The sequence below is a fragment of the Orbicella faveolata genome, unplaced genomic scaffold (assembly GCF_042242905.1).
Source record: "Orbicella faveolata isolate gen_17 unplaced genomic scaffold, um_ofav_v1 contig_46, whole genome shotgun sequence".
NCBI lineage: Eukaryota > Metazoa > Cnidaria > Anthozoa > Scleractinia > Merulinidae > Orbicella > Orbicella faveolata.
Genome location: NW_028301576.1, coordinates 12199627 through 12211691, shown reverse-complemented (window position 1 = coordinate 12211691; position 12065 = coordinate 12199627). Strand labels below are relative to the sequence as shown.

General features: G+C 36.6%; 1 protein-coding gene and 1 pseudogene across 1 annotated transcript; one reads left to right on the top strand and one right to left on the bottom strand.

Annotated features, from left to right (window-relative positions):
• Positions 1-512: 512 nt before the first annotated feature.
• LOC110046250 (L-fucose dehydrogenase-like) lies at positions 513-12045 on the bottom strand. Its single transcript, XM_020751940.2, has 9 exons — positions 11775-12045; positions 8647-8685; positions 7761-7858; positions 7074-7140; positions 5678-5769; positions 4705-4809; positions 4551-4618; positions 3688-3784; positions 513-2495 (listed from the first exon to the last, which is right to left on the bottom strand). The coding sequence occupies exons 1-9, from the start codon at positions 11875-11877 to the stop codon at positions 2346-2348; spliced, it is 819 nt and encodes a 272-aa protein (XP_020607599.1). The 5' UTR covers positions 11878-12045; the 3' UTR covers positions 513-2345.
• LOC149098397 (uncharacterized) lies at positions 10527-11257 on the top strand (annotated as a pseudogene).
• Positions 12046-12065: the final 20 nt, after the last annotated feature.

Here is a 12065-nt window from a genome sequence, read left to right as displayed (position 1 = left end):
TTAGTATAAATTTACTAGCGTTACATCACAAGTGTCGTTCTCTGATTGGCTACGCTACCCACTATCTATTCTCTGATAGATAGTGAGTAGCGTAGCAGTGTGCCCTTGCTAACAAAATCACGGCTGCTTCTTAGCCTTTTCCAGGTGTCTGTGAAGAGGATTTCGATAAAGCTTTGAACGACTAGTAGATTTATACTAAGACAATTAGATTATTCGCTCTCGATTTCTATGCGTGATAGAAATGTCGAGCTCATAATCTAATTGTTTAATGGTTCGATTTCATTTTATTTTAAATAAAAAGGGGGGCTTATATCCGGGAGAGGCTTATAATCGTACGTAATCTGTCTATAGGTAGATAGGCCTATAACCGGGGGGGAGGCTTCTAAGCGGCAGTGTACGGTGTAGCAGTCAAAGCTTAGAGCTTGTTCGGATTATGAGGGGACGCATGGTAAACAGGCTTGTTAAAGTCACAGCATCAATATAAACCAACACATACTAGCTGTAAATGGAACTTGTCGATCAGTCAATTAGTCATTTAATTACTAAATCAATCTATCTTCTATCTTCAAAGCAATATAAAGGTTCCTACATTATCTATAGATAATCATCATATATTAAATGTAAATAAAAACAGTTGAGTGAAAGTTCAGGCTGCTTGTGTCACCCTAAGCCCCTTGGCTTCCCACTCATACATATCACAACGAGTGAACCATTTAACTTTATTTGCGGGGAGGAGGTGGAATTTTTTTAATTTTCTTTTTGTGGGGGGGGGGGGGGTTGATTTGGTGTAGGCAGAACTTTTCTTAACTCTTTCATGCACTAGGAAGTTTTTTTTTTCTCTGGAAGTGTTTAAACTTGATATATAAACGTAAAAAACTGTTTCTCTGCGTAGTTTTGCGATTTCAAATTTTCTCGCTATTAATTGTGACTAGTAGTTTGTAAAAGAGAAAAAAAAATAGAAAACGTCATTTGCCGACTTCGGTCACTGTTTGGTCAGTCCGTATCGAGAAAAACTTTGCCTTGGCTTTGAAACAGCCCGAGACCGTAGGCCGAGTAACGTGCTCAAGGTAGGTAGGTAGGTAGGTAAAACTTTATTTATGCAGGGTGGCCCATTCAGCACAGTGGCTGGTATCCAGAGGGGCCCTGCTAAATACAATTTCTAAAAATATAAAACGTCTAATAGTATAAAATAGTTATAAAAATAGAGTAAAAAAAAAAAAAAACTAACGTCTAGTAGTTGAAATAGTTATATAAAAAGAGTTTAAAAAATCAAGACTTCGGCAAAGTTTTTCTCAAAACCGCCGGACCTCCAGCCGGCAAATAACGCATTACAAAGTATATTCGACCTCCACCTACACTTTTAGTGCAATGGCAGTCTGGCATACATGGCTGAAAAGTCCGTTCTATAATTTAAAGCCAAGGTTTGTGTTGCTTTAAACAAGGCACTAAAAGCCTAGTAATCTAAATTTTTTTCAATTTTTTTCATAAAGATTTGGGTTACTTTGAAGCAACGCGTTAAAAGCCTAATAATTACATTTAATTTTTGTTCTTAAATCTTTTATAGAAACTATTACAAGGGCGGGGCCACCCTACTTTAGTAATTATGTTGCTCGCAAAATACTCTTAACATTGGACAAAACCTCTTGATTAGTTAAAATTATGACAACTATGACATACACAAAAGATCGAACAAAAATAAAATTGATTGCACGAACTGAAAGTAATTACATGCAGGTCAAAACGTGATCCCAGGAAATCAGTAATCCTTATTTGTTCGGCTAAGAGTGGTCTTCAGGCGACTGTTGTGAAACTGACAATAAAGCAATCACAACAACTAATCAGAACAAAAGTTAACAACACAATGAACCAATCAGAACACAAAGCAAGTAAATGAAACGGCTACAAAGCACGGGAAAAACGCACGTGATCAACTCGTGATTGGTTATGGTTTTGCATCTGATTGGATTAGATCGTGACACGGGTCTTTACAACCAGCAGGCAAAACCAAAGCAATTCTGAATAACTTAAAACTATTTAAAACCGATATAGGTAACCGAGACCTCGGGCGCTTTCCATTCAACTAAATTTGTACGGAAGTTTACTTGGAAGAACCGACATGGATAAATTTCTGAAATACGAACCATTCAACTGAAAATTCCGGAATTTTCTGGGAAGAAAAATCAAATGGAATACGAGTTCCGGTAAGAAATTTTTCGGAAATTTTCGCCATTAGAAATTTCGGAAATTCAAACCGAAATTTTTCGCCGCATGGAAAGCGCCCCTGGTCAGAAAATGAAGTTGTACGACCTTGCCCTTGACGTCAATGAAAAATAAGTTCATTTCGTCTAGGCAGTCTCCACTTGTGTTTTCTTTCCATAAGTCAGTTCGGCGCCTCCACTCAACAGCATGTCAATACCGGTTGTGAACGTGGCTTCAGCAGCCAGGAATAAACAAGCTTGACCGGATTCTTCAAGCGTTCCCATACGGCCAAGCAGCTGTGAGAAAAAAACGCAGTACTGTAATGAGACTCTTGCAGTTGGATAACTTTCGAAAAAGATTTTTCATGTGAATATCACAGAGGAGAATTGTTTCACTGTTAAGAGGCTTGTGCTTTTTCGTTAGTCGTGATCTCACACAAGGAGCTCAAGCACATGCATTTTTAACATAGGGACACAACCCGGAAGTTGAATTTTCTCTTCTTTGGCGCGATTTGTATACTTTTCGGTAATAAAAAGCAAGTTGTAAACGCTGGCGGGGACTGACAACGCGTCGAAATTCTGGTTGGCGTCCATGGATCAAAAACGTCAGCACCACTGGCCCACGCAGCCGGAGCTTATCCCGATTTCTGTAGCGTGAGGAGACTAGGAGTATTTCTGCTCCCCCTGGATTGGTTGCAGGTCCGTCGCAGTGTTACCCCCAGCATTAAATTCACCGGTACCCATTTATACACCTAAGTGGAGAGAGGCACCGGGAGAGTCAAGTGTGTTGCCCAAAAACACAACGCAATGATCCCGGTGAGTGCTCGAACCCAGACCGCTCAATCCGGAGTCCATCGCGCTAACCATTACGCCACCGACTCCGTCTGTGATTTAGAACTCTATTATTTTTGCGTGAAACGTGAAACGTCGTCTGCTGAGAAGCTGTGCGCTGCAATTTAACATTAGGAAGCAAGCCTGCTAAGAAGTTTTTAAAGTCGTGAACAGCAACTAGGACCTAATGCGCTTTCGCTGCCATTGGCTGGAACGTTCTCGATCTCGTTAACAACGCCCGGAAAACATCTGACTTTCGGTTTCCGCCTGTGACTCTGTGTGCTTATGCTCCTAATAATAAGTTTTCCATGAAACGGGAATCTCGTTTCCAGTTTGATTTGGGATTCATAGATAAAAACATGTTGTTTATCTTGTTTTGCATTGTTATCGTCTTTTGAATGTGATGTTGAACCTTCCATTTTAGCGCCATCCTTTGTTCATCACTAACGACTTAATTAATACCCTGTATGAAATTGCCCCTCGTTCTGATTGTGTTGTTTTGTTGTTTTGTTAGCTTGCTTGTGTGTTTGTTTGCTTATTTGCTTGTTCATAGCTTTACCTTAAAAGTAAGTTTTCGGGTCAAAGTAAGGCTTGTAGTCTAGATGTACAGAAAACAGTGGAAGCCTTTTGCAGCACTTGCAAATATCATGTCACTTACCTGTGCTTCTTCACCATCTTTCTTACTTTTCTCAAAGTTACCTGAGGCCTGAGCCAATTGATCCCACAATGGAGTCCAAATGTTACCTGGTGAAACACTGGTAAGGTGGAGAAGACGTCAAAACTCATAAAAATAGGCCCGCAATGCGCACATACTAAAAAAATACTTAGAAACGCTTTAACATCTGACATTTATATTTCATTTCTACAGACAGACACCTCTTGTGCTCGAGAATCTCCCAGAAGGGGACACTTAGTCTCGTTCCCAGCCACAAAAGAACATTGAATTTTTAACCTCCCACATTCCTTATAAATAGGAAATTAACGCTCATGTTAATTAAGGTATACGAAAACCCGACTTAAATAAACGAAAATAGAGGGAAATTAACGCGACTTTACACAAACGAGAACAGTTTTTTTACGCGATTTTTTAAATTGCATGTTGTGAAATAACTAAGCTACTACGCGCGCTCTCATTGGTCGATCGGTGTGTTAAGATGAGAGTATATGTAAACACGGTTGTGACGTTTTAGACGCATGCGTAATTTTGAGAATTATTTTATAAAAGCAATGGAGCGCTTTTTCCATGTTTACATAGCTTCATCTCAACACTCGGCGATTGGGAGAGTTCTCGAAAGTTGTGCAAACCCTCGGCTACGTCTCAGGTTTGCATAACTGCCTCAAAATCTCCCAGCCCTCATTGAATGAGTATAGATGACGCCATGTAAACACGGAAAAAGTGCTCTATTACTTAACTGTACAAGAATTGATTGATATCCTTAATGGTACAGTGAAACAAACTGCACGTTAACATGCTGCACATAGTTGGTACAAGAACAGAAAGAAGCGCCCATCTCTCAATACCTGTTTACTCGCACTCCATATTTTGCCTCATCAACTGCCAAAGCCCTTGTCATAGAAGTTATTCCGCCCTACAAACAGAGTGACATCTAAAATAAGTTTGAACATTAATCAAATGATTTACCAAATACAAATGGAAGTAAAAATCAAGGTTTACCTTGGTTGCCACATATGCAACAGCTCCTGGCTGACCTATTTGTGCCACTAAACTTGACATGTTGATGATATTTCCCTTCGTTTTCCGAATGTGTGGCAGAGCAAGCTACAATAGTATGAAAACAAAGGTCAGTAAAACTTACAAAAATAATTATGATGATAATAATAATAATAATAATATATAATATTATTAATAACAATAATAATAATAATAATAAATTTATGTATGGCATTTACGTGAAGAGCAATATATACCATTGCGCAGTTCCAGAAAACATCTGTACTCGGTACTCCCCTCATAGGGGGACTGGAATTTCCTGTGGGGGTGGGAGGTTGTGATAGACCAAAAACTTTAAAGAAATGTATGCAGTTTAATTGGAATTTCTCGAGGGGAAATATCCCTTCCATAGTGGAGGTATGGATATTCTCTGGAATTAAACATTGCAAAGAAATGACTTTAGTAGAAGGAGCACTACATAGACTTATTATCCAACTGCAGCGAATTCCATCCAAATAACAGTAAAAATATACAGTGATATTGTACAGTTATTTGTGCAGTGGAAAATGTTGTTTGCATTTTGACTTGCCCTACAGGCTCGTCAAAATATGGCACAACTCGTAAAAATATACAGCAATACTATACACCAAAACATCTAATATAGGTACATTTCTTCTATTGTTACTTTAGGCATTTTGTTTTTTAACTGTTTCAGCCTGAACATAAAGCCAGGGTTCCAGCGCAGTGGTTCATCCAACCAGCATATGTTTGACATGTCTCCAGTTTTCGTAGCATGCAGAAACAAGAAGTACATCTACACCCAACTGCATGGGATACTAGACAGTAAAATGTAAAGGTAGCATAAAGCTGTTAAAATAAGAAATTTACAACTACATTACGCCAGCTTTACACAGTCAGTAAATTTATGTTTTCATGCTATGAGATCTGGAAGCATCTTAATATTTGGTGCTCTTACTTTGCAAAATATAAAATAGTTGACGAGGTTCAGATCCAGCAAGCTTCTAAATTCATCAACTGATGTGTTGTCCACTGTTTTCTCAGGGGGATCTGCCAGAACAAATAAAACCTGTGGGATTAAATTTGTGTTCCTCATGATTTCTATTTACACTTCATTGACACATTTGTTTCAAAAGAAATTGTTTCATATCTTTATTGGCTATCGATGACATTTTTTAACTGAATTATCAAGGGCATCCAGTAGATTGGTTTGATGGAATATATAATATGTGTTAAAGGCTTAAAGATTTTAGACATTAAAGTGATCTGTAAAGAAGTTCCTGAAAGACATTTTAGCCTTGCGAGCAAGTATTGCAAATAGACTTTTTCAAAGACATTATACAATGATTCCAATTTTTTAAGGACTTCATGCACTTTTTCATAACTGTGAAACTGAACTACTTTATTATTGATAAAAACATATCATATAAAATGCCTCCTGCAATTCCCTTGGGAAACAGTACCCTGGGGAGGGGGAAGACTCCTATATGAAAAAAATGGGGATGCCCTCCGTACCCTTTAGGGATTAAAAAAGTGGTTTTGGTACCTCTAAAGCCTGGGTCACACTAGCGACATAACGACATCATCACAAATGACATAAAAAGGACATTATCTCGACATAAAAAGGAGGTTATGTTTGTAGTGTGAACATGTAGACATAATGACATATTAGCAACATAACAGCATGAACATAACGACATAAAGATAAAAATGATCTTTTCCTTATGTCGTTATGTCAATGTCGTTATGTTGTTACCTCGCTAGTGTGAACCAGGCTTAAGGGCATAAATTAGCCTCAAAAGGTCTACAGTGGGTGCTTTTGCAGTACCTTTTAGGATATTGAGCCAAAAAAATGTGACAAGAGATATTTGACAACTGATTTTTAATTTTACGTTATTTACACCAGAAATTCACAACTCATCAATAAAAGAATGCACATTCATTAGACAGTATATTTTCAGGGGTGAAAAAATTTTAAAGCCACGCCAAAAACAGGACCTTGCTAAATACCTCTTAAGGGATTCCAAAAAGTTCTGACAAGCACCCCTATCCATTTTATATGGGGTCCCACCAGGGACAATACAGTACCTTGAGCACTGGATTTGGAAGTAGATTGTGCAAATCTGTGGTTGCATAATGAATTATCAACAGAAAGAAAGTTGCAGGATTAAAGTTAATTATGGCAAACAGTGGAAAACAGGCTGGACCCAAGGGGAACAGTGAGTTTTGTTTCTTCTACACCAAAATATTTTAATCCACTCCCCCATCAGTCAATAAACAATGAAGTTAACACATTGCCAAAAACACAATGTTTCCATTGAGTCCAGTCATTGAGTGATCAGTGATCAACTTACGCCATCCAGCATTGTTTACCAGGCAGTCAATACGGCCATACTTTTCTACCGTTCTGTCCACTAAATTCTTAAGAAATATAAAATACGATACATCTTTAATGATGCTCTACATATATATGTATATTTGAATCATACAACTAAAAAGTTATTTTTACCAATGGCAATCTTTTTTTTTTCATTATCATAGGAAATTAGTCTTTTAATGCAAATAAGATCAAAAGGTCTTATTTTAGGCTTTTTTGGAACATGTACATGTATGCACTGTCTAATAATGCTAAGCAATCCACCACTGAACAGTTATTTTTTAACTTGACAGCTGCCGTTACTTAAAAGTTTTAATTTCATGGCCTTGGTTGGGTATAATTAAAAATAAATCTTCAGTCTACTGTAATCATGTATCGAGATTAGAATGGGACCATGTTATAACCAACAACTCTGACTTCAATTTGAAAATGTTCACTTGATGATTCACTTTAAATTTATTAGTTTACATGTACTTGGTGAATGAATAGTTTTAAACAAGGGCACATGTTATTTAGGCAAGGATAACCTCAAGACAATGCTGGCCAGTAGTCATCTCAGTTTAGTACGGCTCAAAGGCAACTTAGGGCTTGACCAACCTTCAACTAAATTAAGTTACAAGCTGCCAAGCTCATCTACTCAAGTACTGGTGATGTGTTTAATTACCTTTATATCTTCTTCTATAGTGACATCACATTTTATGTAGTATGCTTCCCCAGGTCCTTTATCATTCAATTCTTTTTCAAGCTTTTTTCCGTCGTCAGCTATTATAATTATTATATTACAAAATAATCAACAATTAGAATTGTGTTCTGGAAAACACTAACTAATGTCAAGGTTCATTGGTTAGATCTAATTATTCTACCAAGATTCAAGACAAAGTTCAAGTGCATATGATCCCAAAAGTTGCTAGTCAGCAAAATGTCTAGTAGATAATAAATAATCATTGTCCCTAAGCCTTTAATGACAACTTCAAGCTAAACATGCAGGGTCACAATACACTTTATACTTTAGCCATTACTCTCTCTATTAAACAAGTGGCTCACCAGCAAACAAAATCATTTCTTGCACCCTCAATTACTCCTAAGTAATGCTTTCAATTCTATTTGAACTTCTACCTTTTAGTTACTCAGATCAAAGAAAATGAATTCTATTATAAAGGATTTTCAATGACAAAATATGACATTACATCTAAATCATGTTCAAAATGGATATATATATTTTTACATATGAAAAACACAGTAATTTTTAATTGTTTATTAAATGCTTTTTAATCTCTACTTCCAAACAGCCTCATAGGGATGTACTGATAATATAACACACAACTGAGTAATATTATATAATTTTGAACATTTTTCACCCTATTGTCACTGATAATTTTGGTGGTAGGAAACTCAGTGCTTGAAAATATACCAGGGGTTTCATACCCAGCCAGTCATGGGTTGCTGAAAAGTTACTTTGCTTGGGAGCTAAAATTGAACAACTTACTTACAGCTTCTACAAAAAAAAAATTGTTTTAAATTTGAAATTATTCTATATCTACCATACTCACCCCCTCTTGAACAAAAAACAACTTTGGAACCAGCTTTAACTAGAAAAAAGTAAAAAGGATATTTTATTTAAAGAAGTGATATAAATAAACTCAATAAGAAATTACTAACACTGGAATATTCCAGTTCAATGATCATGTTTAGACATATATAAGCACTCATGGTATGACTAAATTTGTGCAAATTTAAAGAAATTATTAAGGAGGGGAAATGCCAGAATAAATGTCTCACTTGAAGGTGACACTTCAAGGCAAGGTGTGTAACCTAGCCATCACAAAAAGTAGAGGCCAGCAAGCATCCTGAGGATTGTTAAATACATACAAAGTTATAATTACAATTATTAACTCTGAACAGTAGCCATGCTAGCAATAGCACTTTAATTTTCTAGTTTCTTCTATGACATATACACTCAATGCAAGATGTGGTGTGACATTGCAATACATGCATAAACAAATACTTATTTAATAGAAAGGTCCTTCCAAAAGTAGAATGGAAGTTGAAGCAGACAGAGATTGCTGTGTAGAAAGCAGCACTGAGAATTTGCAGAACCTCCAAACCAAAAAGAAATAAGGGCGAAAATGTTATTTTGACTTTTATCAGACGTCTGTGCATTTAATACTCATATTAACATCAAAATAATCATATCTTCAGAAGTTCAATTTAGTAACCTTAACTATTAGGTCAATCGTGAACTTTTGGTTGTCGTGATGAGAACTTGTGCATTATAAGTGATAGACATTTCACTTAATTTCACACAAAGTATGAGCTGCTGTTCCCAGGTTTTCATCTACATTTATATTATTTATTTTCAGCCTTGAAAGGTAATAAAAGATAAAAAAATCTTGTAAAACTTAAAATCTGTCCAAAGTTACATCAAAGTTAATAGAGGGGACTGGTTTTTTAAATCTGCCAAAGTTTGTTGTTGTTTGTCTTTGTTCACTTTTTTTGCCTTGACTGTGCACAAAACACAATAATTGTTTACTTCTGACTGAGGAACTAACCAATAGAAACATTTTGGTTATGTAATTCATGCATAGTATTTGAGTGCAAAACAAAAGATTGTGCAAGGTCGTGGACTGTCCAACATAAATCTTGACATCTTTGTTCGCTCCTTTGATGTTTGCTGGCCTTCATAACCATTCCCCTCTATTAACTTAATGGTTTAACACAATTTTTTCATCATTTATTTCAAAAATAGCTGGAATGCCCAGGACTATTAAACAGTGATTTTCACTGGTCACCTGTGCTTATGTAGAGAACACTGAATAAGATAAAGTGCAAAAGTTCTGGAGTATCTTGGGAATAATATTTTTCCTGAAAAAGTCAAAGTAGTGTTTTTTTCATTTTTATCATTTTACTCTACTTCCTTCTTTGGGAGAGAGGTGTTTATTTAGAACATGTTTCTGGAGACCTGTGAAAATATATAAGGGAAGTGAAAATAGACTGTCGTTCTTTTTTGACTACGCATGTTTTTATCCACTTTAATGAATGTTCTTATAAGTAGTTTTTTTGAAAACATTTCAGAATAAAAACTAGCGGTAAAAAACAATGTTTTGATCTCTCTGAGATAATTTTCAAGTTGAAGAAAAAACGAATGAAATATACATATATAAGTACAAATTAGGGCGTGAGAATGTCAAACGATAAAGTATGTAAATACAAGCGTTAAAATGTAAGTGTTAAAATAATAAAATACTATTAAAAAAAAAAACCTGTATAAATAAATTTGCAGGGATTGAATCTGACTGTTTGTTCAAGGTTGGCTTAAGCTCCTTTATAAAGAGCATTTCGTAGATCAGGCAGTCAAATTTACTTTGGCACTTTCTCAAGATCTTAAAATCACGATATATGTCACTTGGGACTGTTCCATGCTGCTCTTTGATGTGATTCCCGATTGAAGACGATCCTTTGTGTTCCTCAACTGTTCCAGCTGGAATGTGATTCTCTCACACAGACATTCTCCTGACTTCTGTACCCAGCACAATTGATACAATCGACCATCAGTAATTTTGTCACCAAGAAAGTTTCTGGCGATCCAATTTCTACTCGAGCACATAACGTGAATGAGGCGCCTGTCAGAATAGTGTTACCTTTTAAGGATCAGAGATTGGCCAATTCTGCACGAAGGCAACTTGGGGAACTAGGTTGAAAAATTGGAATTGATATTCGTCCCGTGTATACAAGCCGCAAGATCGGACACGAGGTCAAACCGAAAGAAAAGAAGCCACCTACCATTAACCAGCAACGCGTTGTTTACTACTACAAGTGTCGTTTGGGTGATGCAAACTATGTCGGGTACATGTGCCAACGCCTCTATCAACGCGTTGAGGAACACAAAGGATTGTCTTCAATCGGGAATCACATCAAAGAGCAGCATGGAACAGTCCCAAGTGACATAAATCGTGATTTTAAGATCTTGAGAAAGTGCCAAAGTAAATTTGACTGCCTGATCTACGAAATGCTCTTTATAAAGGAGCTTAAGCCAACCTTGAACAAACAGTCAGATTCAATCCGTGCAAAGTTATTTATATAGGTTTTTTTTTATAGTATTTTATTATTTTAACACTTACATTTTAGCGCTTGTATTTACATATTTTATCGTTTGACATTCTCACGCCCTAACTTGTACTTATATATTTCATTCGTTTTTTCTTCAACTTGAAAATGATCTCAGAGAGATCAAAACGTCGTTTTTTACCGCTAGTTTTTATTAATGAATGTTAATGATTTTATCATTGTGAATGTTGTCTGCATCTCTTTTTAAATTCACTGTTCCAGAAAAACCCTATATAGGGGAGGTTCAGCCAATATATTCTCCTATAAAAGTAATTTCCCACTTCACCCGTCCATTACGCAGTACTAATAATAATGAACTCGACACAATGGTACAGATAGGTAATTGATGTGAAAATTCCACAAGCAGAAGAAGGGTGGAAGGGCATCCCGTGACCGAATGAAGAAGTCACATGATTAAGTTCAATGGAGTAGTCTAGTTAATAAGGCTTCCTTTTTTTCGGCATTGTACTAAGAGAGACTTTTACACTACACTACAGTACAATACTATTGAGGCGAGAAGACTTGTAACTGTTTTAACCTACATTTGAGGACGTTTTGTTCGTGACATTCTTACCAAATTCCCTGACTACTCCTTCACCAATTCCTTTGGATCCTCCGGTCACGATGGTCACTTTTCCAGCGTATCTCAGATTCAATTTCTCTGCGTCCGTTGCCATATTTCCAACTGCCGTTCCAGAAAAGCTGCCGAAATATATTAATTACAATGTCTTTGCTTTGAATATTGTTATTAAACAGCCTAGCTCGGGAACACAGTGGAAAAGACCGGAAGCAAAAGTTGTAAAACAAGGCGATGATCTGAACGGCCTGGGGAGAGGATGGGGATTTTCTCACAGGGTATTCTGGG